The sequence below is a fragment of the Gopherus flavomarginatus genome, chromosome 10 (genome assembly GCF_025201925.1).
Source record: "Gopherus flavomarginatus isolate rGopFla2 chromosome 10, rGopFla2.mat.asm, whole genome shotgun sequence".
Taxonomy (NCBI): Eukaryota; Metazoa; Chordata; order Testudines; family Testudinidae; genus Gopherus; species Gopherus flavomarginatus.
In genome coordinates this window covers 73706108-73728423 of record NC_066626.1, presented here as the reverse complement: position 1 = coordinate 73728423, position 22316 = coordinate 73706108, and the positions used below count along the sequence as shown (strand labels likewise).

The 22316-nt window shown below is 43.8% G+C and overlaps 1 protein-coding gene across 1 annotated transcript in view; it reads left to right on the top strand.

Moving 5' to 3' along the window:
* GLI2 (GLI family zinc finger 2) overlaps positions 1 to 21450 on the top strand; it is a 269012-nt gene extending 247562 nt beyond the window's left edge. The window contains exons 10-14 of the mRNA XM_050916982.1: positions 3155 to 3304; positions 7055 to 7219; positions 11775 to 12056; positions 14867 to 15203; positions 16260 to 21450. Coding sequence (XP_050772939.1) covers positions 3155 to 3304; positions 7055 to 7219; positions 11775 to 12056; positions 14867 to 15203; positions 16260 to 18610 — 3285 coding nt within the window. The 3' untranslated portion in view covers positions 18611 to 21450. The remainder of the gene's footprint in view (positions 1 to 3154; positions 3305 to 7054; positions 7220 to 11774; positions 12057 to 14866; positions 15204 to 16259) is intronic.
* The last annotated feature ends 866 nt before the right edge of the window (positions 21451 to 22316 follow it).

The following is a 22316-nucleotide window of genomic DNA, read 5'->3' as shown; positions in this document are numbered from 1 at the left end:
TCCCTTTTAAAAAGCATGAAATTCCTACCATTGAGCACAGGGTGAGGAAGGAGCAATTGACTGGAAATGGACAAATCTGTAAACATGCAGCATTTCTTAAAGGGTAACATAATGTCATGGTTTTGTATATATCACAGCATGTATATTAAAGAATATAATTTGCTAAACTACCTGCAGTTCAGTGAAATGGAACAAAGCCATCATGGGTTTTTTTTCCATTTTAGTAAATGTCTTGTGTTCGACTCTATAGGACATGTGATGTCAGCTCACGTGCTTTGCCATCTGATATGTCTCATCAGTTCTAATTTAGTTGAATTATAGGCAGGTGAGCTTTTAGTGTAAGATCAGGTACATGGCAAGCCAGCCAGCAGCAATCACAGGTGTGCTAGTTGCTGTTTCCATTGTGGCTATGAGGCATCTGACTGGCCTATGCTGGCAACAAATGTAAATCAAAGTGCAAGAATTTATTCCGGCCTTGTGCCACATGGGTAAAATGGCATACGGCACCATAGCTCTCCCTCCTCCATCAAGTCACCAATGAACAGCATGTCAGGATTATTACCTAGCTCTCAGCAAACTGTTCCTGTGTCTTCCTCTGTGTTTGTACAGCACCTAGCACAGCGAGGCCTTCTGGTTGAGTTCTTTGCTTATTACAGTAACATTAATAATAATAATAAAAAGGGCTCATCTTCCACACTAATTGATTCATCACAGGCCTAGTGGGGTGCTTGTTGCCTGGGAACCATGGCTCCCATGCTGAAATCTGCTATAAGTTGCATGCTGGTTATCTTCTAAGGAGGAGTAAAGCATTCCTAGCAATTCATATCCCTTTCTTCCAAGTCTGTTCTGAACTGTCCTACTCTAGACTGGCCAGTGACTCTGCTGTTAGAAACATAGAAATGTCAGACTTGAAGGTACCTCAACAGGTCATCTAGTCCAGGCCCCGCCCTCAAGGCATTACAAACTAAGTATATGATGCTGCCACCCATCCTTACTGCACAGCTGCCCTGACATTTTTCATATCTAAGTTAAGTAGAAATAGGAATGTATTCAACAGGGATTGCTTAGGAATCCTTTCTCTTTTGTTGGAATAACGTCTGATTAGAGAAAAGAACGAGGAGTACTTGTCGCACCTTAGACTAACAAATTCATTTGGGCATAAGCTTTTGTGGGCTAAAACCCACTTCATCAGATGCATGCAGTGGAGAATACAGTAGGAAGATAGATATATACAGAAAACATAAAAAAATGGGGGTTTCCATACCAACTCTAACGAGACTAATCAATTAAGGTGGGCTGTTATCAGCAGGAGAAAAAAACTTTTGTAGTAATAATCAGGATGGCCCATTTCAAACAGTTGACAAGAAGGTGAGAGTAACAGTAGGGGAAAAATTAGCATGAGGAAATAGTTTTTAGTTTGTGTAATGACCCATCCACTCCCAGTCTTTATTCAAGCCTAATGTAATGGTGTCCAGTTTGCAAATTAATTCCAGTTCTGCAGTTTCTCATTGGAGTCTGTTTTTGAAGTTTTTTCGTTGAAGAATTGCAAAGATTGGGAGGTTGAAGTGTTCTCCGACTGGTTTTTTAATGTTATAATTCTTGACATCTGAATTGTGTCCATTTATTCTTTTGCATAGAGACTGTTCGGTTTGGCCAGTGTACATAGCAGAGGGGCATTGCTGGCACATGATGGCATATATCACATTGGTAGATGTGCAGGTGAACGAGCCCTTGATGGTGTGGCTGATGTGATTAGGTCCTATGATGGTGTCCCTTGAATAGATATGTGGACAGAGTTGGCAATGGGCTTTGTTGCAAGGATAGGTTCCTGGGTTAGTGTCTTTGTTGTGTGGGTGCTGGTGAGTTTTTGCTTCAGGTTGGGGGGCTGTCTATAAGTGAGGACTGGCCTGTCTCCCAAGATCTGTGAGAGTGAGGGATCATCCTTCAGGATAGGTTGTGGATCCTTGAGGATGCGTTGGAGAGGTTTTAGTTGGGGGCTGAAGATGACAGCTAGTGGCATTCTGTTACTTTCGTTATTGGGCCTGTCCTGTAGTAGGTGACTTCTGGGTACTCTTCTGGCTCTGTCAATCTGTTTCTTCAGTTCAGCAGGTGGGTATTGTAGTTTTAAGAACACTTGATAGAGATCTTGTAGGTGTTTGTCTCTGTCTGATGGATTGGAGAAAATGCAGTTGTATCTTAGAGCTTGGCTGTAGATAATGGATCGTGTGATGTGGTCTGGATGAAAGCTGAAGGCATGTAGGTAAGTATAGCAGTCAGTAGGTTTCCAGCATAAGGTGGTGTTTATGTGACCATCACTTATTAGCACTGTAGTATCCAGGAAGTGGATCTCTTGAGTGGACTGGTCTAGGCTGAGGTTGATGGTGGGATGGAAATTTAGAGGAATGTTTTGCTTCCTCTGTCAATGGGTCACATTCAGGGCCCCCCACTGAGAAGCATTCTGGGTGGGAGCTCAGGGATGGAGCATGGTCCACATGTTGTATATTTATACTCCCACTGCTCCCCCACTCTCGGTGTGTAATTTGTTCTGCAACTGGACAGAATAGGGGGTACACATTGCTTTTGCAGAGCATAGGTCAAATCCCCAGTTAACACAAGCTGAGGGCCTGGTCCACTGCATCAGTAGCACTTTGAACAAGTAAAAAGCTAGGAATGTGCTTGAGGAAGTAGTAGTATCGTTGTTTATTTGTTTTATCTTGGTGCCTAAGAGCCCTAGTCATAGATGGCCTTTATGCTAGGTGCTGTACAAACACCAAACAAAAAGATGGCCCCTTCCCCAAAGAGTTTACAATCTAAGTATAAGACAAGAGACAAGAGATGGACTCAGACAGGAGTACAAGGAAACAATGAGACATTGGTCAGTATGTCTCTGCAAGCCAGCAGCCATCACACACCAGCATTACCATCCTACCCTTGTGTCTAATGGATCATATTCTGTGCCCTGTCATCCAACCCCCAATACGGACACAGCACAAGAGCCCCATATGGCTCCATAGCATTATTTATGCCACCGTAACATCAGACCACAACTGCTGTTGAGAGGAACTGTTGTTTTTTCGGTGCACTTCAGATTGACACATGCGGTGATGGCTTTAGCTGTTCTAATCATGATCTGGTTTTCTTTCTCTTATGCTAGCACATCAATAACGATCACATCCATGGGGAGAAGAAGGAGTTTGTCTGCCGCTGGCAAGACTGCACTCGGGAGCAGAAGCCATTCAAGGCTCAGTACATGTTGGTGGTGCACATGCGAAGACACACTGGAGAAAAGCCACACAAGTGCACGGTGAGCCAATGGGGCACAGCTCTGTGCAGATCAATGGAATGGTATGGGGGACTCGTGTCCACATGAATGTATATCTGGACACAGACTAGAGAGTCACACCAAAGCTCTATGAATGAACCCTCCCCCCCACATTCTGGGCAAGTTCAGATCCAATTTTTCAGCACTAATGGGTTTCAAGTACTTGCAGGCTGTCCCCTTGGGATGTGAAAGTTGATGGAGAGGAAGGTTCATGCAGTGGTTATTGTGCTAACCCTTAGCATCTCTGGGCCCCAGTTCCCTATCTGTCAAATAAGGATAATTCTTTCCTATCTCACAGGGTGTGGTATTGCATATTCAGCTTTCCACCTAGGAATCTATTTCCCCTCACTGAAGATTAAGTAATCTGGTGATTTACACCCATAAATTAAGACTAGGTGGGGCCAGTTCCTTGATAGAGTGAATCGACGTAGCTCCCTTGAAGTCAAGGCAGCTACTCAAGCTGATACCCTATAAGGTTCTAGCCCCCAGAATGTTTAGGTGGACAAGTTCTGAAGACCAGATGAGTGACGTAGTGTGCAGCAGCCCAATTAGTGGGATTTAAAATAACCTCTTTTTGCATTCCAGAACTGCTGTAATTAAGACCTATAACAGGGAGTAGACTTGGTGCTGCACCAAGTCCCTGAACACTGTGCTGTACAAGACTCTCTCCTGGCCCTGGCACATCCCCTCCCTAACTTTGCCCCATCCAATGTGTCCCTTCTGCTGGGGGAAATCCTTCGCGTCCCCTGTAGAGCAGCTCCTTGGCTTTGTGTTGTCCTAGCAGTGCAAAGCAGACAAAGCTAAGGATTGAGTTCAACCCTTTTCCCTTCCACACTCTCCATCACTATTGCAGCTCCACTATCCTCACAACTCAGGCTGACACGCAGAGTTAACTTTGGCCCCACCTTCCCTTTCCTTTATGGCTATCTCATCTGAACTGTTGTAGCCTCCTCCTGTCGGCCTCCCTAACTTTCCCTCTTTGATCTATCCAGCATTCAGCAGCCACCATGACCCAGCATCCTATTCCCCATTCTCACCTTTGTGCTTTTGCTTTCATGCTGCTCCCTGCTCCTGGGATGTCTCTCCTCACATTCCTTCAGATCCCTCCTCCTTTTGCCTTCTTCCCACTATTCTCTTCCACTCCTGGACCATCACCACGCCAAGTCTCTACTTAAAAATATCAGATCGTATATGACTTGTTTCCTGTATGACTCCTTTGTCAATCCGACCCTCTGTTTGTCCCATTCAGGGTGTAAGCTCTCCAGGGCACAAGGCCATCTTTTTGTGTTGATCTGGTAAAGCACCGAGCACAGTTACACTGTGTTATAAAACTTTCATAAGAGCACCAGGAAGTATTCAGTGTGTTGTTTGTTGCAATGGATTCAACATGAGTGGAAGAGTCAGCTCTGCCCTTGAAGTGGGCAGCAGCTAAAAGTATGGGGGATCAGCTCCCCAATCCAGGCCAAAAGCAGAGGGGAGCTCCTCCTTCTCCCTCACAGCTCCCTATCATGTTCAGCAGATGCAGCCAAAGCTCCCCTTCTCATTTCAGTCTGTTTCAACTCCAGGTTGTTGTGCTAAATTGGAACTACTGCAAGGCAATTTGAGTGTCTCAGGAGCTGAGTCAATCACCTCCTACATGCTGGAGAATGTCAATCAGGCTATGTGTTTTACTCAAATTATTGCTGGGTCATTACTCTGCACCCCAAACTCACTTCTTGTATGGGACATATCCTGAGTTTCTATGGTGCTGAGGCCAGTACCCTTCTCTGCAGAAGCTTTCCTTGTCCAAGCCAGTTCAGCTGTGATTTCTCAACGTTCAATTTATTTTAAACAAAAAGAGAGACATGGGAACGTGATGTAAATAAGACTTGAGGTGAGCCCAGGCTGTGGAGTTTGGATCTGATCTAGCTCAAAGGTCAGGGATGGCAAAGTCCATTTTTATATAAGACATCCAGATTCCATATTCGCAGATCAGCGCTTAGCTGTGCAACCTCTGGTTTGAGCACCCAAGGATTTGGCTGTCCTGTTCAGATGCCATTATTTGAAAGTTGGACCACAATGGGAACACTCTTAATTAGCTGCATTACTGTGACAATAGGCAGTTTTGTTAGAACACCTCAGTGAGTTACGGTATGCTCAGTTACCAGTGATTTACAGTAAGATAAGTGATATTTTTCAACACCTGTAAATGACATATGGTACCACAAGCTGTAAGCACAAGGTGAGAGAACAAAATAATTATATTCTGTTAACTCGTGGTTACGACATGCTGAATGAAACAAATCTACTAGCAGAAGCTTACCACAGGGTAGGCACTCAGAGACTATGGTAATGGGCACAATGTGAGACCCTAATTAGAACAGAATTACCTGTGCAAATGTGGTCCTTCCTTTTAGCTAAACAGTTATACATCTTAACCTTGACAATCGCATCCATCATTAAATTGGACTATAGTACAGGAATGGTTGCAAGCACTATGGCGGACAACGGTATCTGGAGCCATTACAAAGTTCTGTTCTATAAGAGATTAACACCAAGATTCACGGCTCTTCACACTCATTTTGATCACTGTTCTAGGCTGGCGAGAGAGGCAAAAAGGTTCCAACAAAAGTTCCTGTTTCTCCTGCATGGTACTGAATTATTCAGTGAATTAACTTTTGGTTTTCCAGAACAAAGGCCTCTTTTGATTGCCAAGACTTTCATAAATGGCAGCCTGAAGTGATCCTCCTAATTCCAGAGTTAGGTGAACTGAATAAAATGAGCCCCCTGTGGGCCCCAGAAATTGAAATGGGAGCTGTGGACAGATCACATATTAAGGCACTTGAGTAAGGATTGTGGTATGGGGGTTTTCCAAAGCACTCAGCATTGGCCTAAGTGCTACCACTGAAGCCAATGATAAAATGCCCATTTGACTTCAATGAGAGCAGAGATAGGCCCAAGTCAGTCACTTCTGAAAATGCCACCCTAAGACCCTAGCTTTAGGCACATTTTTTAAAATCCTGTCCAGTGGTTTTAAGTGTGCTGTTACTTCAGAGTCACTACTACTTGGAAATATTACTGGGCAGCATCTCATCTTCCCTCAGCCATTTTGGATGCTAGGCTGAATCCTTCCATAGTACAAACAAGGAGAGTCAGTGAGATGTTGCTTTCTTTCCAGGCCCCTGGCCTCGGTGCCATCCAAGAATCCATTAAGATTGAGGATCTTGGTTTTTAAGGTGGTAATGTCAGGCAGGCTGACCTCAGAGTCCTCAGGAAAGTGGAACCAAACTGTAATTAGGGAAACTTCAAAGCTTGCTATTTTAACTCTTTTCCTTTAAAAAACTGGCTTGTCTCACAAGCTTTGGAGCTAGTGAAATGGAGACACCTTTGTCAAGATTTTCAAAAGCAGCTAGTGATTTGCGGGGGGGGGAGGGGGCTCCATTTTTGGATGCATGACCTGAAACATCTTAAAGGGGAGCCTAATATTCCGAGAACAGGTGCTCAGCCCAGCCTTAAAATCAGATTCTTGTCAGGCATCTATCACAAGTTGAGCACCCAGAATTTGAGGAGCCCTAAATCACAAGCCTCTTTTGACCGTTTTGCTCTGCCCAGTAAGGAAAAACTCTCTCAACAAAGTGGATGTTAGTTTGTATAACACAGGCTCCCTAAAAGGGAAAAGAAATGGAAAGCAGATGAGGAGGCAAAAACCACCACTGTTGTTGACGAATCGCTCCCGTTGTGTTTTTATTTTAGTTTGAGGGTTGCACCAAAGCCTATTCCCGACTGGAGAACTTAAAGACACACCTGAGATCTCACACTGGAGAAAAGCCTTACGTCTGTGAACATGAGGGCTGCAATAAAGCCTTTTCCAACGCTTCAGACAGAGCAAAGCACCAGAACAGGACGCATTCCAATGAGGTAAACCCATCCTCACCACAAGTGCTGTGGATTTTTAACAAAATTTTTGCTGACGATATACACTTTACATGCTGGACTCGTATAAAAAGGAATTTACCATAATGAAAGACTTTTATTTTTTTTACTTGGATTTATTTTGCTACGGAGCCAGACCGCATTAGCTTTATATTTATGAAAGCCATGTTAGAAACTATAAACAGATGCTGAAGTATGCAAATTTTCTGATTGGCTTTCGAAATTAAAGCTGGTGCTTTCCAAATTCATAATTTTTAATAGTCCAAACAGGGTCCTACATGTTTGTACCTTACTTTTTAACATGGTTGCAGCATAGATTCATAGTGGTGTGATTTCATAGTGGGTCCTGATGCTTTGGAAATAGTCGCACCTGCATCTTTTGATGTACAATGATCAAGTGTGATGCAATGCTTTGTTAACCTTGGCTAATTAAGACCTACTATTAGAAGTTGGGGAATGCAAGAAATTGCCTTTATTGTAACGCATTTGATGGTCTGCTGCAAACGGCTAAGGCTGAGGATTAACAATTATATTGCTACTAATTAGCAGACAACGGGAAGGGGGGAAAAAACAGTGTTCTAGAGTTCTAGTAATGTTTGCAACCATGAAGGAACAAGTCTGTAGCCTAATTTGTAACAGTTAAATATGAATCACTGGAGAATAGAACAAAGTGATTTCAATGGATGACAGAATTTTAAAGCAATACTATATTACCCAGTGATGAGCAAACTTCAAAAGGTTTCACGGATTTGGTTCAGATGGGAATAAGCACTCCAAAGTTTTGGATGCTTCTCTGAGCTATTTTAACTAGAGAAGGACTCAGATGAACAACCGAGATCCAAACATCTTTCCAGGTATTCAGATCTGAATCCAAATATCTAGGCTGACCTCTCTCAGTAATAAGCTGATGGGTAAGTTAGAGCTGCTCCCTTGCAAATCTGATTTGTACCAGGGCTGGGCAGCTCGGGACTTATAGATTCATAGACTTGAAGGCCAGAAGGGACCATTAGATCATCTAGTCTGCCCTCCTGTGTATCACAGGCCATTCAGTTGCACCCACTACCGCTATATTGAGCCCAGTAACTTGTGGTTGGCTAAAGCATATCCTCCAGAAAGACATCCAGTTTTCATTTGAATACAGCAAGAGATGGAGAATCCCCCAGTTCCCTTGGTAGTTTGTTCCAATAGTTAGTCACCCTCACTGTTAAAAATTTGTGATCCATTTGAATTTGTCTGGCTTCAGCTTCCAGCCATTGGTCCGTGTTATGCATTTCTCCCCTACATTAAAGGGCCCATTAGTTTCTGATATTTACATCCCGTGAAGGTATAGAGATGCTGTAATCAAGTCACTTCTCACTCTTCTTTTTGATAAACTAAACAGATTGAACTTTTTAAGTCTCTCACTGTAAGGCATTTTCTCCAGCCCTTGAATAATTTTTGTGGTTCTTTTTCACCCATCTCCAATTTTTCAACATCCTTTTAGAAACATGGACATAAAAACTGGACACAGTATCCCAGCCTTGGTCTCCCCAGTGCCGGGGACAGAAGTGAAATCAACTCCCAACTCCTACTCACTACTCCCCTATTTATACATCTAAGAATTGCTTTAGCCCTTTTTGCCACACCATTGCACTGGGAGCTCGTGCTTTGTTGCTCATCTGCTTTGACCCCTAGATCTTTCTCAGAGTCATGGCTTTCCAGGAGGCAGTCCCCCATTTCTGTAGGTGTAGCCTGAATTCCTTGGTCCTGGGTGTATAACTTTGCATCTAACTGCATGAAAATGCATTTTGTTTGAATGGATCCACCTTACCAAGCAATCCAGAGAGCTGCAATAGGTCTTTGATAGCCCTCGCACCACTTGTATGCAGTGTATTTGGAGCTATGTCAGTCCCAGGATATTAGGACACAAGGTGGATGAGGTAATATCTTTACTGGGCCAACTTCTGTTGGTGACAGAGACAAGCTTTTGAACGTACACAGAGCTCTGTGTGACTCGAAAGCTTGTCTCTCTCACCAACAGAAGTTGGTCCAATAAAAACATTCCCTCACCCACCTTGTCCCTCTCCTAAGAACATAAGAACAGCCATACTGGGTCAGACCAAAGGTCCATCTAGCCCCATATCTTGCGTACTCAGGCTAGACCACAATTTCACATTCAGAAAAGATGGAATTATCCACCAATATTCACAAGAAATTAGGTCCAGATTCCCCAAGTTTGTCCCCATCAGTTTGTAACAAAGCTGTTAGGAATATGGTTCAGTCTTTTACTGCTTTCATGGCATCAGGTTTCCAGGCTGCCGGTATATCACTACTTTGGCCACCATTCATTTGAAATGAGGAAATGTGCCCGTGTGTTGTCAATGAACCCATTAGGACATCGCAGCTGATGGCCTGTTGTGGATTTTCCAGGGAAGAGCTGTCTAGTGTCGTTCCAGAAAATTGTTCTTTAACTCCATCACCCCGCTGTGGTGCAAACTTGCTGGCTCACTGAAAAGTTCAAGGTGACGCAAGTCCGCAGCTATTCGGCAACATCTACAGTACAGCTGGGAGTAGGCTGACCAGATAAAAAGTGTCAAAAATCAGGACAGAAAGTGGGGGGTAATAGGTTCCTATGTGAGAAAAAGACCTAAAAATCAGGACTGTTCCTACAAAATCAGGTCATCTGGTCACCCTAGCTGGGAGGTATGATTCCCAGCTCAGGTAGACATACACGCACTAGTCTGATTGAGCTAACGTGCTAAAAATAGCAATGAAGCTGCGGCAACACAGGCAGCTTACACAGGCTAACCCCACCTGCCCAGGACCCTGGGTACACACTCAAGCAGCTGCTACCAAGCTAGATCAAAACTTTCTCAGGCGTGTCTACACATGCTCCAATCATATCTCCCTATTGCAGTGTAGCCATACCCAAAGAGACATGTTTTCCCAACTCAAGCTGAAATGCAGTTGAACTCTAAAAATCCAGTGCCCAAGTTTCTGAGAAGGCTTGTAATGATTCCACCAGCCAAAGAGATGTAACTTTTCAAGTATTTGAGAAGGATTTGGAAGGAGATATTAGAATTGTTTGCCAGGCTTGAACCGGCAAAAGCAGAGCATTCCAAACACCAGATACCTCTGTTTGAACAACGCTTAAGATATTTTGTAGGCATCCCAAGCATCCCAAATTTCAATATTCAATATCAAACAGAGCTATTATCTACTCCCTGACATTAGGGCTAAAGGACCTTTGTAAGTCATCACCTCCTATTCCCTTTTCCCTAATGCAGATTATAATAATAGTAATAATACTTCTATATTGCCCCATCCAAGAATCTAAGTGAGCATTACAAACATTAAATCATTAAATCACCACAGCTCTCTGTGAGGTAGATACTTATCTCTCCATTTTACAGATGGAGAACTGAAGCAGAGAGAGTTAAACTGTTGCAAGAATAGATCTTTAGTTCTGTTCATGTGATTGTGCTGGTTTAGTTTTGTTTGTTGGTTGGTTTGGCTTGATTCTACCCAAAACTAACTAACTAACTAAATAATTCTCCCCCCAGAAATTTTGCGTGTGCTCTTCGGACAAATTGGAAAATAGATACCTAACTAATAGAAATGGCCCTTTTTGGTTAACCTTAGAAAACCATTTATGTATTGTTCCTTTAGATGGATCCGTTCCAATGTCACAATGGAAAAGTACTTAGAGCAATTGTGAGGTTGAAGTGGTGCTTGTGATCAGTTCAACCCTTCAAAAGCAGCAGTAGCTTTCACAGCTTTGGTGCTCATGCACATTGGAATTGGAAAGTGGATAAATCAAAGCTTTTTTTTAAAAAAAAAAAAAAAAAAAAAGAAAGGATAGCTACTTGCTAACTTCTATTTCCAAATGTCTGGCCTCAGACTTTGCTGCAGTGATCAATGATTCATGATTCCAGGAATACAATGCCATTGTCTTAAAAAGTATTGCGTGCCTGTGGTTTGTTTTGCACGACAACAGATTTCAGAGTGATGGGTGCTGGAGATACATGAAAGACTAGATAGACAGAATCCAGTCTGGCTTAGTTTCTCTGGATTTCCATAGATCAGGAAGTCTCAAACATTTTCCCAGAGTAGACACCATCTTAATGGAGAGATGTCTTGTAGACAATCCCCTGCAATTCCAATGACTCAGACCACCTCCCCTCTCATCCACAATCATGAAACGTTCCTGTGGCAACAAATGCTTAGGTGGAAAAGTAATATTAGGAAAGTATTTTGTGACTTTTTAGCTGTCTTTGAATTTAGCAGCCCAAAACAAGAAGTAAAGCCAGTACCAAGCGACGAGTCAGGTTTCTGTGGCTCACCACCAAGTGTTCCATGACCACCAGCGGAACATGGATCACAGTTTAGAAATCTGCCACAGATGCTTTGCAAGATCCTAAGAGGCAGATTCTCCACTTTTTTTGCTGACAGCATCATGGTCATTGTGTTCTGTAAGGACATGACTTATCTTTGTCCACAAAGCATGTCCACAATATTTCAGTCTGCTTTAAAAATAACCTCAAATTTGTCATCTCGACAGAAACCCTATGTCTGTAAAATCCCGGGCTGCACAAAGAGGTACACGGACCCCAGTTCCCTCAGGAAACACGTCAAGACTGTGCATGGGCCCGATGCCCATGTCACAAAGAAGCAGCGCAACGACGTTCACCCACGGCCGCCTCCCCTCAAGGAAAATGGCGACAACGAAGCAAGTGCCAAGCCGAGTAGCAAGGTGTCAGAAGAGAGCACCGAGGCTAACAGCACCACCAGAGGCCTGGAGGACTGCTTACAAGTCAAAACAATAAAGACCGAGAATTCTGTGGTAAGGGAAGCTGTTGTTTAAAAGATAAGAGCGTGGTTTGTAATTTCACGGAGACACAGGTGAAAAATGTAAAGTTGCAGCCTTTTTCCTCCTCATGCATTTGCCATGCACCCAGAAATTTGCAGGACGATCCCAGTTTTCAAGGCCCACAACCCTGAAGTTAAGATTGCAGAACAGTTACAAGTCCCCAGTGTATTCTGTGTCTTGTTACACAGCAAGACAGAGCCCAAGGTGTGATATTTGTAACATGGCTGATACGTCATGATAGGATGATGAATGAACGCATCAGCCCATGCGGCATTAATGCCATGCCATGAAGGTGAAAATGCGACAGTAACATGTCATCATAATACAATTTCTTTTGTCCCCCCGAGACACTTTAAATCAGGCAGTAGTCTTATTTCCTTTCCAAGCCAATCGCACATCATTTCATTAAATCTGTGTGTTTCTGTGTATTACACAGTAGTTAGAGGAAGTCAAGAGTCTTGCTGCACAATAACTCTTTCACATTTCAACATTTCTCCTTCGCTTAGCAGCCAAAAAAAAACTTGTTTTTTGTAAAACAAGAGGCCATAAATGGCTGAACTAAAGTCACTTCACCTGCTAGAGTTCATTCAGTCTCTGGGTTTCTCACTGGAGTTGTGAGAACTTCACAAGCCTTTGAGACTCAAAAGATGCAGTTTCTTGATTTTAAGCCAGGCTGAAATGTTTCCATTTCTACCAGTCAACATGGCTTTGCACTATAAAAAGGGCTAGATGCCATGCTCTTGGCTGATACTGTGACGATACATGAGTTTAGTCCAGGAAGGAATTTACTGTTTTCACAGTCCATTTTATTGGCTAAATGGACAATTTCACCTTCACATGCTCCTGTGTTCATTGAAAAACTCAGTGTAAGATTAACTAACACACACAGTGTTTTTCTAGGAAGATATTTCTCCCCTGCTTTCCCTAACAGTGATTTTTCTAACAGACTGTAGGTCAAGTTCTTTCCATAGTTACAACCTGTACAACTCCATTGGTGTTAGGCACAGTGGGCAATCCTTCCTTTCTGCTACACCCATGGAACCCCTTTTACTTCACTTGGGCTGCATGGTGTAATGAGGGCACTACCCAGCTCACGGTGCCTATTGACAACATATGTATTTGTCTGTATTTACTGCTTGTTTCAATTCAAATATCTGAAGCCCTGGGATGGAGCTAGTGACTGGTTGATTGAAATCACTTGTAATGGTGTCTGGGGGTCCCTCTTTCTGACCCAAAATTTGATCTAATCCAAAATCCACCAAGGTCTGTGAAAATTCACTAGGAGTTGGATCCAGGTGCATTAAGAGATGTTCAATTAAATGTGCTGACTTCTGAATTGGGGTGGGGTGGGTCTCAGGAAAAAGAATGCTGCTAATTTACCCTGAATTGCGCACTCCCTTCTATGCTCTTTCACTAATCTTCTCCCTTTCGTTAATGTTCTCTTTATTCTAACAACCTGTTCTTTGTTCCCACTTACCATTCCTTACTGTACCTTCCTAAGGACAGTCAGTTCTAAGGTGAGCAAAGAAATTCTTTGTATTGAAAACACTGTATAAAAATGTGATATATTCTGTACTGTGCATCTACAGCTAACCAAGACAAGTTAGTGTGTAAATGCAAAGGGAGTGAGGAGGTGTAAGTGGGCTGCCAGTAAGGGGCAATTGGGGGAGGGTCCAGCACCTTTTTGTCAGTGTCCCAAGAATTCCCCTTAGTTAATTCCTCTCAGCATTACACCCCAGCATTGCACTCCTGGAATGCAACCTCTGTCCTTCCAATGAAAGGAAACTGGGCCCTCTAAAGCCAGGCAGCCCTGCTAGTTAGGGCTGGTTTTGATCAAAATAAGGCACTCCCTCTCCTGACACACCCACCTGGTCCTGGAGCTAAATATGTTGCCTCTGCAGCATTCCCAGGTTGTGACAATCTCTGGAGCAAGAGTTCAGGACCAGGAATTGAGAACCCTGGCATCTTACCTAACAATGAAGTGTGCTGTGAGCAAGGAAGTTCAGACCATTCAATGTTTGTTGAAAATAAGTTGCTCAGTGTGAAATGTCATTTCTAATGCAAGTAAAACAAACCTTTATGGCACTTATCTACCTCATCTGTAAGTGGGAGCTTGCAAACAGCAAACCATGTTTTTATCCATCTAGAAAGATTGTCGGCTAAACTAATTACATGTTAAGGTATTTAAAAGACAGAAATATGTTGTGCCTGAAACACTTAGGACTTGATCCTATGTTAGATAAACTGGTGCTCATTGCAGCTGTACTTTGCACAATCTGCTAATGCACTAGCTTATCTTAATGAATCATCAACCCTTTATCTACTGCAGCAGCAATGTTTGGTTTGTCTCTATGGGAAAAATGAAACACAACAAAGATTTTTAACCCATAGGGGTTTTATGCAAATGCTTGTGAATTTAAAAAAAAAAAAAATCCATCCAAATTTGTTAAAGTACTGCTGTTTATAAATAAACCTAGTGCCCACAGCATGAAACTATAATGCCAGTTGGCATTAATTAGCATACTGGTCTTATCACTAGCAAAGACTGGATATGGAAACTAACCTATCCACCCCCACCTAGAAAGAGCTCCGTGGCTGCAGAACAGAGCTGAGACATGGCAGTGGGCAGCATGTGTGTATGGGGAAGGAGGTGACCACATGTTCCCTGTATCAAATGTGTTGATAAATAGGAGACTTTAGTCTCCAGGTCCGTGTGCGTGTGTGTTCCAAAGCTGTGTTTTCAACTACAGAACTCAAACCTTCTATTATTTCTCCTTTTCAAGATGTGTCAGTCCAGTCCTGGTGGCCAGTCATCATGCAGCAGTGAACCATCACCACTTGGTAGCACCAACAACAATGACAGTGGAGTAGAAATGAACATGCACAGTGGGGGAAGCCTGGGAGACCTGACCACACTGGATGACAATGTTCCTGTTGTGGACTCGACAGTCTCATCGGGCAATTCAACAGTCAGCCTTCAGCTAAGGAAACACATGACGACGATGCAGCGACTTGAACAGCTCAAGAAGGAGAAACTCAAGACGGTTAAGGATTCCTGCTCATGGGTGAGCCCAGCTCCACAAGTCAGAAACACCAAGCTGCCTCCCATACCAGGAAATGGTAAGCCGTGGTCCTGTGTTCTTCCCGCTATTAGACTCCCTCAGGCCATGTCCCATGTCTCACAGTGAAGGGTCTGCCCCAGAGCAGAATCATTTCCCAGCCTATCAGCATCACTCCTCACAGAATAAAGATGAGCTGTCTCATAAAAGGATAACTCAGGTGTGAACTCAGCTGTATCATTTTGGGTGGGATTCTCAGGGTTGCCCAAGGCTAGTTTGCACCTGCTCCCGCTTTACCCCAGTGGTGGAAATTGCAGCAGCCCTGTGCTAGCAGTAACAATCCCTTGTGAGCTGTTTTGCCATCTGAGGACTGCTAGAGCAGACCAGCAATCCAGTCATGCCCCCCTCCCTGGCCATGACTTTGGCCTGCCTCTATATCAGGTGGGGAGCTCAGTGATGGTGGCGCAGAGCCACCTATGCTAGTTTTACTTCTATGCCAGCTGGAGATTCCTGACTAGGACAAATTTATGATCACTTTGTGCCTCTCCAGCTTATCAAAGAAAAATGGGGTAGATGATCTGTCCTTAGAGTTTACTGTATAGGAGCTTCTTGAATTGCTCTGGGAAAGATCTCAGAAGGGCACATGAATTTCTAGTACTGAGCAATGAGACCTCTGCCTCTGAATTTTTGAAACCAGTTTGAGTGACTGATCATATGACGAGGCTTGGAAAACACATTATGCCTGTAGTGTCTTTCATGCTGCCTTATAAAAAGAAGCCCATAGGAATGCTCTCCTCATCGGTTGCAGTGGTAATGAAGCAAACACTGGAAAAGACTCTGTAGCAGCGACTCAATTAATTTCCTGAGTACATCTCTCTGTCCTCTTTCCCTGCCCTGTACTGTACCTTTTCTCATAGGAGCAGAGCTGCAGACAATGGGCTAACTCCATTACCAGTTAGTCACGTTTACATCACTCTTCTTAAGCAAACATTTGCTGTTGAGTAACACACGCAGATCTGTATTTAGACCCCAAGCACAACATGTAATATAGCTATTTACCCCAAAATAGCCTTCTCAGCTAACAAAACCTTTTTCCTTCCCCCCAACACTCCTCCAGGCTCTATCCTAGAAAATATTGGTGGTTCCTCTGCTACACTGCCTAATCCTAGAATAACGGAGCTGTCTGTAAATGAGATTACAATGCTGAATCAGCTCAATGAACGCCGTGACAGTACGACAAGCACCATCAGCTCAGCGTACACTGTCAGTCGCAGATCATCAGGGATTTCCCCTTACTTCTCTAGTCGCCGTTCCAGCGAAGCTTCGCAGTTTGGGAATCGTCCCAACAACACGAGCTCTGCTGACTCCTATGACCCAATTTCTACAGATGCGTCACGCAGATCAAGCGAAGCCAGCCAGTGTAGCGGCATACCAGGCCTTCTCAACCTCACGCCAGCTCAGCACTACAGGCTGAAAGCCAAGTATGCTGCTGCCACGGGGGGCCCTCCTCCCACACCTCTACCTAACTTGGAAAGAATGAGTCTGAAGAACAAGATCTCTCTTCTCGATGGGCCAGATCCTGCTTTGCCTTCATTTCGCCTCCCTCCTGGGCCAAGACGCTGTAGCGATGGCAGCACTTATGGGTACGCAGCAGCCCCAGCTTTTCCCCATGATGTGTCAGGTAACAACACAAGACGCGCGAGTGATCCTGTGAGGAGACCCGCCGCAGATCCACTGTCCCTCCCTAGAGTCCATCGCTTCAATAGCACCAACAGCATGAATCCCCTCCACCCACCACATCCTGCAGACAGAAGGAATTGCAGCCTTTCAAATTACACACACTCCGATGGGAGCCTTCCCAGGCACGTCTATTCACCTCGACCTCTGAGCATTAGTGAAAATATTACCATGGAAGCAATGGCAGGTGAGACGGAGGGCCCCATTGGAGAAGATGACATTATGCTGCCAGATGATGTAGTGCAATATATCAAATCTCAGAACAATGGGACAGCTGTAGAAAACACTTCCATGGGGTACAGTAATGAAATGCTAAACTTCCCAGGCAATGGGAAACTGCAACATCAGAACGTGTCTAGCCAGCACAGGATGGCTGGAACTGATACAAGCATGAACCATTTGGGTCCGGGGGTGGCAGAGTGCCACATGAGCTTTGGTGCGCCCTCGAACATGAGCAAGAACAACATGCCCGTCCAGTGGAATGAGGTTAGCTCAGGTACCGTTGATGTTATGTCTAACCAATCGAAGCAACCGTTTTCTCAAGGAAACTTAGCTGTTGTCCAGCAGAAGCAGAACTTTGGTCAGTATCAGAACTTTAACCAGCAGCAAATGCAGATGAGTCAAAGCGGCATGAATGTAACACAGCAGAATTTTATGCAAAGAAATGTGAGCATGGATGGGCAAAGGCTAAACTGTATGCAGCTGAGGCAGCAGCAGATAAATCCAGGCCCTAATATGAACTCCGATTTGAGCCTGCATCAAGGGTATAACCAGGCTCATCAAATGCTGAGCCCAAATGCAATCAGTGGAGATCCAAACCAGCTTTCCCCTTCTTGTAGCAACATGGCAGTGAAGTCTGGAACCCATGTTCATCCTCAGCAAATGGACGTTGCAACAGATCCCTCTTTAATGGTCAACAGTAATAGACTGACTCAGGTCATGCAGGAACTAAGTCAGCAGAACTATTCATCTCAGACAAATCCCATGAATTTCTCCATGACTCAGGAGGTGTTTTATCAGCCCCCTTCTTTAATGACCTCAAATCAACCAAACTTTGAACCGCAACAGAGCATAATGGGTTCAGCTGGCCAGACCTACACTCCTGGAATGGTACAGCCTCATCCTCCACCTGACCCTAGTCCAGTAAACAGGCATAGAGGGATACGCAACATGCAGCAACTTGGTTACATGAGAACTCCTCACCCTACTAATGCCATGAGCCCTGGCCAGGAAACAGCAGAGGCCACTCCTAAAAGAACCAACAATACGGTGTCAATGCAGGCCCAGCAATGTGCAAACAGCACAAGGGAAAACAATTTGATGTACTATTATGGTCAAATCCACATGTATGAACAAAATGGAAACTTTGATAACCATGTGGACTGTAGAGTGGGACAGCAGCAGTGTACCTTGAATATCAAGCCAGCTGCCATGCCGTCGCCCGGAGCTAACCAGGTGTCAAGCACAGTGGACTCACAGGGTCTGGAGCCTGCTCAGATAGATTTTGATGCCATCATGGATGATGGAGACCATTCAAGCCTGATGTCAGGAACCCTCAGCCCTAGCATTCTGCAGAATCTCTCCCAGAACTCCTCTCGCCTTACAACTCCACGGAACTCTCTGACACTGCCGTCCATACCAGCTGGAATAAGCAACATGGCGATAGGCGACATGAGCTCCATGCTAACCACCCTGGCAGAAGAGAGTAAATTTCTTAACATGATGTCCTAATGATAAAGCCCCACGGTTTATCCGAGGGACTTTACACAAAGCAGTTTTATGAATGTGCTTTTTAAAAATAATCAGTTTCTATAGAGTAGCATTTTTGACAAGTATTAAATACATTAAAGGGATTCAAAGTAAACATAAGTCTGTACAGAGACATTGTAAACTATCTAAAAGCAGTTTAGCACCAAGAGTGCAACCTCTAGTATTATTTTTTTGCTTGGTTTTTCAGGGGTCTAAACAACGCCACCACCAAATGAGAATATTGCATAAGAATGGTTAAAAATGAATTTTTTTCCTCCATTTTTGCCACCTCCCTTTGTTTTCTTTTAGTTATGTCTGCAAAAAGACCATTTCTCAACACATGCCAGAAACAAATGGAGGGATGTCTTTTTGATCTGAATAAAAGCCATACTGCGTATTCTGCTCCAGTGAGATAAGCATTTAGTTACACCTCCCAAAAAGTCCACTCCCGGCAATATCATTATAAACTGTTCTTTGTACCTTGCAACTTCGTAGAAAAGCATCAGTTCCAAACAGCTTCTCAGAAAAGTGCCTTACTATGCTTTAGCGTTAAGTAGTCAAGGCGTCTCTTCCATTAAAAGCAAATATAGTGTATATAAAATCAAAAGAAATGTACATTTATGAAGCATAGCACTGTTTTGGAAAAACATCAGAAAGATACATTGTTGGGACACATGAAAGATGAATGCCCGCGTTTGTCAGATGTGTTTACAATATGGGTAGAATGTAGCAGAGGCCTGAAAATACCATTCATCCGAAAGCATCTCTAATGGCAGGAAAGCCCCAATCCTGCAAAGGTTTATGCATGTGCTTAACTTTATGCCCTGTCAGTAGTGACTTCAGTAGAATAGTGACTTTCATCTGGGGCCTTAAACAACTTGTGTAAATCAGGGGGTTATACGGGAATTAATTCAGGGAAGCCTATGGTCTGTGTTGTACATGATGTTGGACTAGATGATCACAGTGGTCCCTTCTGGTCTTAAACACTGTGAATCTATGAAAATTGCTAATGGGGCTTCACAACAGCTGAGCTCTAATTTGTCCTCACTGAGGTGATGGGGGGGGCACATAATTACTTAGCTAGCTTAGGACTTGTCTGCACAAACAGTTAGGTCATGACAAGGTGAGGTGTGACTCTACCCCACACTAGCCTGCCTCAGACTAACTATCCACATGGATCTTGCTGATGCACATTAACAGTTCTATGCACTTTGGTCTGGTCCTCTTTGAAACGGGACTAGATCCAAGCGCCCCGACGAATGGTTAATGCATATCAGCAGGGCCTACCTCACAAGCTAGTGCCGGGTTGATTCATATCCCAACTTGCCACAAACTAAATGTTCGTGTAGACGAGCCCTTACTCAAATGTCTGGGATTTGTAGTAGGGTATCGAAGCTGTGGGTGAAAGCCTCTCTGAAAATTACCCATAGGAGGAATCTAACCACAAGCAAATCCTCCACAAAATATAAACTGGTTAAGAGTTTTTGCAATTTTAGGGCCCGATCCTGAAGTCAGTGGAAAGACTCCTCAATGCATTATTTATTACTGTTGGCAGACAAAAAGGTAAACACCTGAAAACAGACCTCACTGAAATTTACCACATCTCAAAAAGACAATTCTTTTCTTCCTAGTATTATAGTGTTAAGTATGTCAAGAGGAAGGGTACACACATGAAATTCCCTCCTGATTCCAAACATCCTGTGTGCTGAACTTTAAAAAACTAAACCAGATGTGCATGATGTCTCATCAGCAGGGCTCCATCCTTTCCCGCTCAATGGATGTCCAACGCTTTACTGAATGTGGCTCAGTTCCCCTGCAAACTGCAGCTCCCATTGGGTGCTTTTTAAAGGTGCTAAGGCTGGCTTTCTACAATAATTGCTGTCCTTTTGCACTCACCAGTGCCGCACAGGCTGCACTGATGGTAACACTTGTGGCAGTTGCACGAATGCCAGTCGTCATTCCTGACCAACCGTTTGTGACGCCAAATACCCCAGAAGGCCACACATAAATCAAATATATATTTACCAAAGGACCAGAGTGCAAAAGCCTTCCTTGTGTTGGGCAGCACCCTACTCCATGTATCGTCCTGTTAACTCCAGTGGGACTGCAAAGAGAGTAAGGGGTGAGTAAACATAGCAGTAACTGGCCTACCCTAATTCTTAGATAAAAAGCTTGGGTAAACAAAGCATGATGGGCTTGATCCTGCCTTCCTCACATATCCTAAAAAACCCCTGACGTCACTGGGACTCCTGACTGTGCTAGGAAAGCATGATCAGGCAGAGCAGCTGTTTGCACTTGTGCCTAACCTAGAAAGATGAATTTAAAATGACTGGGGTTTTGAGTTCATGGTACAGACTCACCTGCAGTTACCTCACCCTTGCATTTGAGGAAAGAAGTCAGGGCCCAGTTTAGGACTCTGAGCCATACTGGATGCATGGAGTTACACTTTGGGCCTCCCAAGTGCTGCAACTCATCAGGCCCTTGCGTCTCCATTGACTGTTGAGCTGATTTATTCAGTGGATGCATATGACAGTGCATGTTAGTGAGCCCCACTTCAGGCAGCACACGTAACAAGAAAAGATCAACCCCCAAAGCAAAACCATATCTCCAGTTTGTCAAGATTCCTATCATTTTTCAGAGGTGGTGTTCCTTCATTTACTGAAATAGTATTGTTTTAACCATTCCAGCTCTGTATATAGTATGTATAGAAGACATCATTACTAAAAGCACTGTAGGTGAATTGTTCTGTCAAATTTATATCTTATGGACATTTTTAGCTGTTTTCTACATCATAAAAATGGAGGTAACGTGCTGAACCTGTATATAAGCCTTTTGTACATTAAAAAGTAATTTTTTTCATAACTTATTTTGTTTCATGGTTACTGTATTGTGGTAGCACTCAGAGGCCCATGCAGTTCAGGGCCTGCTTGTGCTGGGTGTTGTACAAAGATAACAAAAAGATGGTTCCTAACTTGAGGAGCTTACAATCCAAGTACAGGCTGAGAGACTACAGCAACAAATTGATGGAGTGTGCCAGGTAACAGAGATGCATGTGGGCAGTGTGATGAGCAGCAGTCACAGCACACCAGCTGCCTAACCATTATTGAGAGCCAAGGTGGGTGAGAAAATATCTTTTATGGAACCACCTTCTGTTGGTGAGAGAGACGAGAAGAGCTCTGTGTAAACTCGAAAGCTTGTCTCTCTCACCAACAGAAGTTGCTCTAGTAAAGTATATTACCTCCTCCAACTTGTCTCTCTATTAGCCTGGGACCGACACGTTACAACAACACTGCATATAACCATTGCTGTTTTTTGTAGGCATCATGGCAAAGGTGAGTTTTAAGGAGAACAAGGTCATGGCTTTTGGGGGTTTTACAGGAAGCTCCTTCCACACAGAAGGGGACAACATGGCCGAAAACACCAAGGTGCTTGGCTGGAAATTTGACAAATGGGCAGTTAAGGCTGGCATTGCTGGCAGAGCAGAGACAAGGGTTGATGGCTCAAGAGTTGTTTTGTGTTTGGTGCAGTGAAGGGGAAGCCAGTCTGTTTGTTTCCTATTTGACAGTAGCCGGTGACGTGCCAAGCAGTAGATCTACTGGTCGAGTTAAATATTTAAGCCTGGTGTGCCTCCCATTGAAGTGAACAGAGAGATTCCCACTGACTTCAAGGAGAGTTGTATCAACCACTT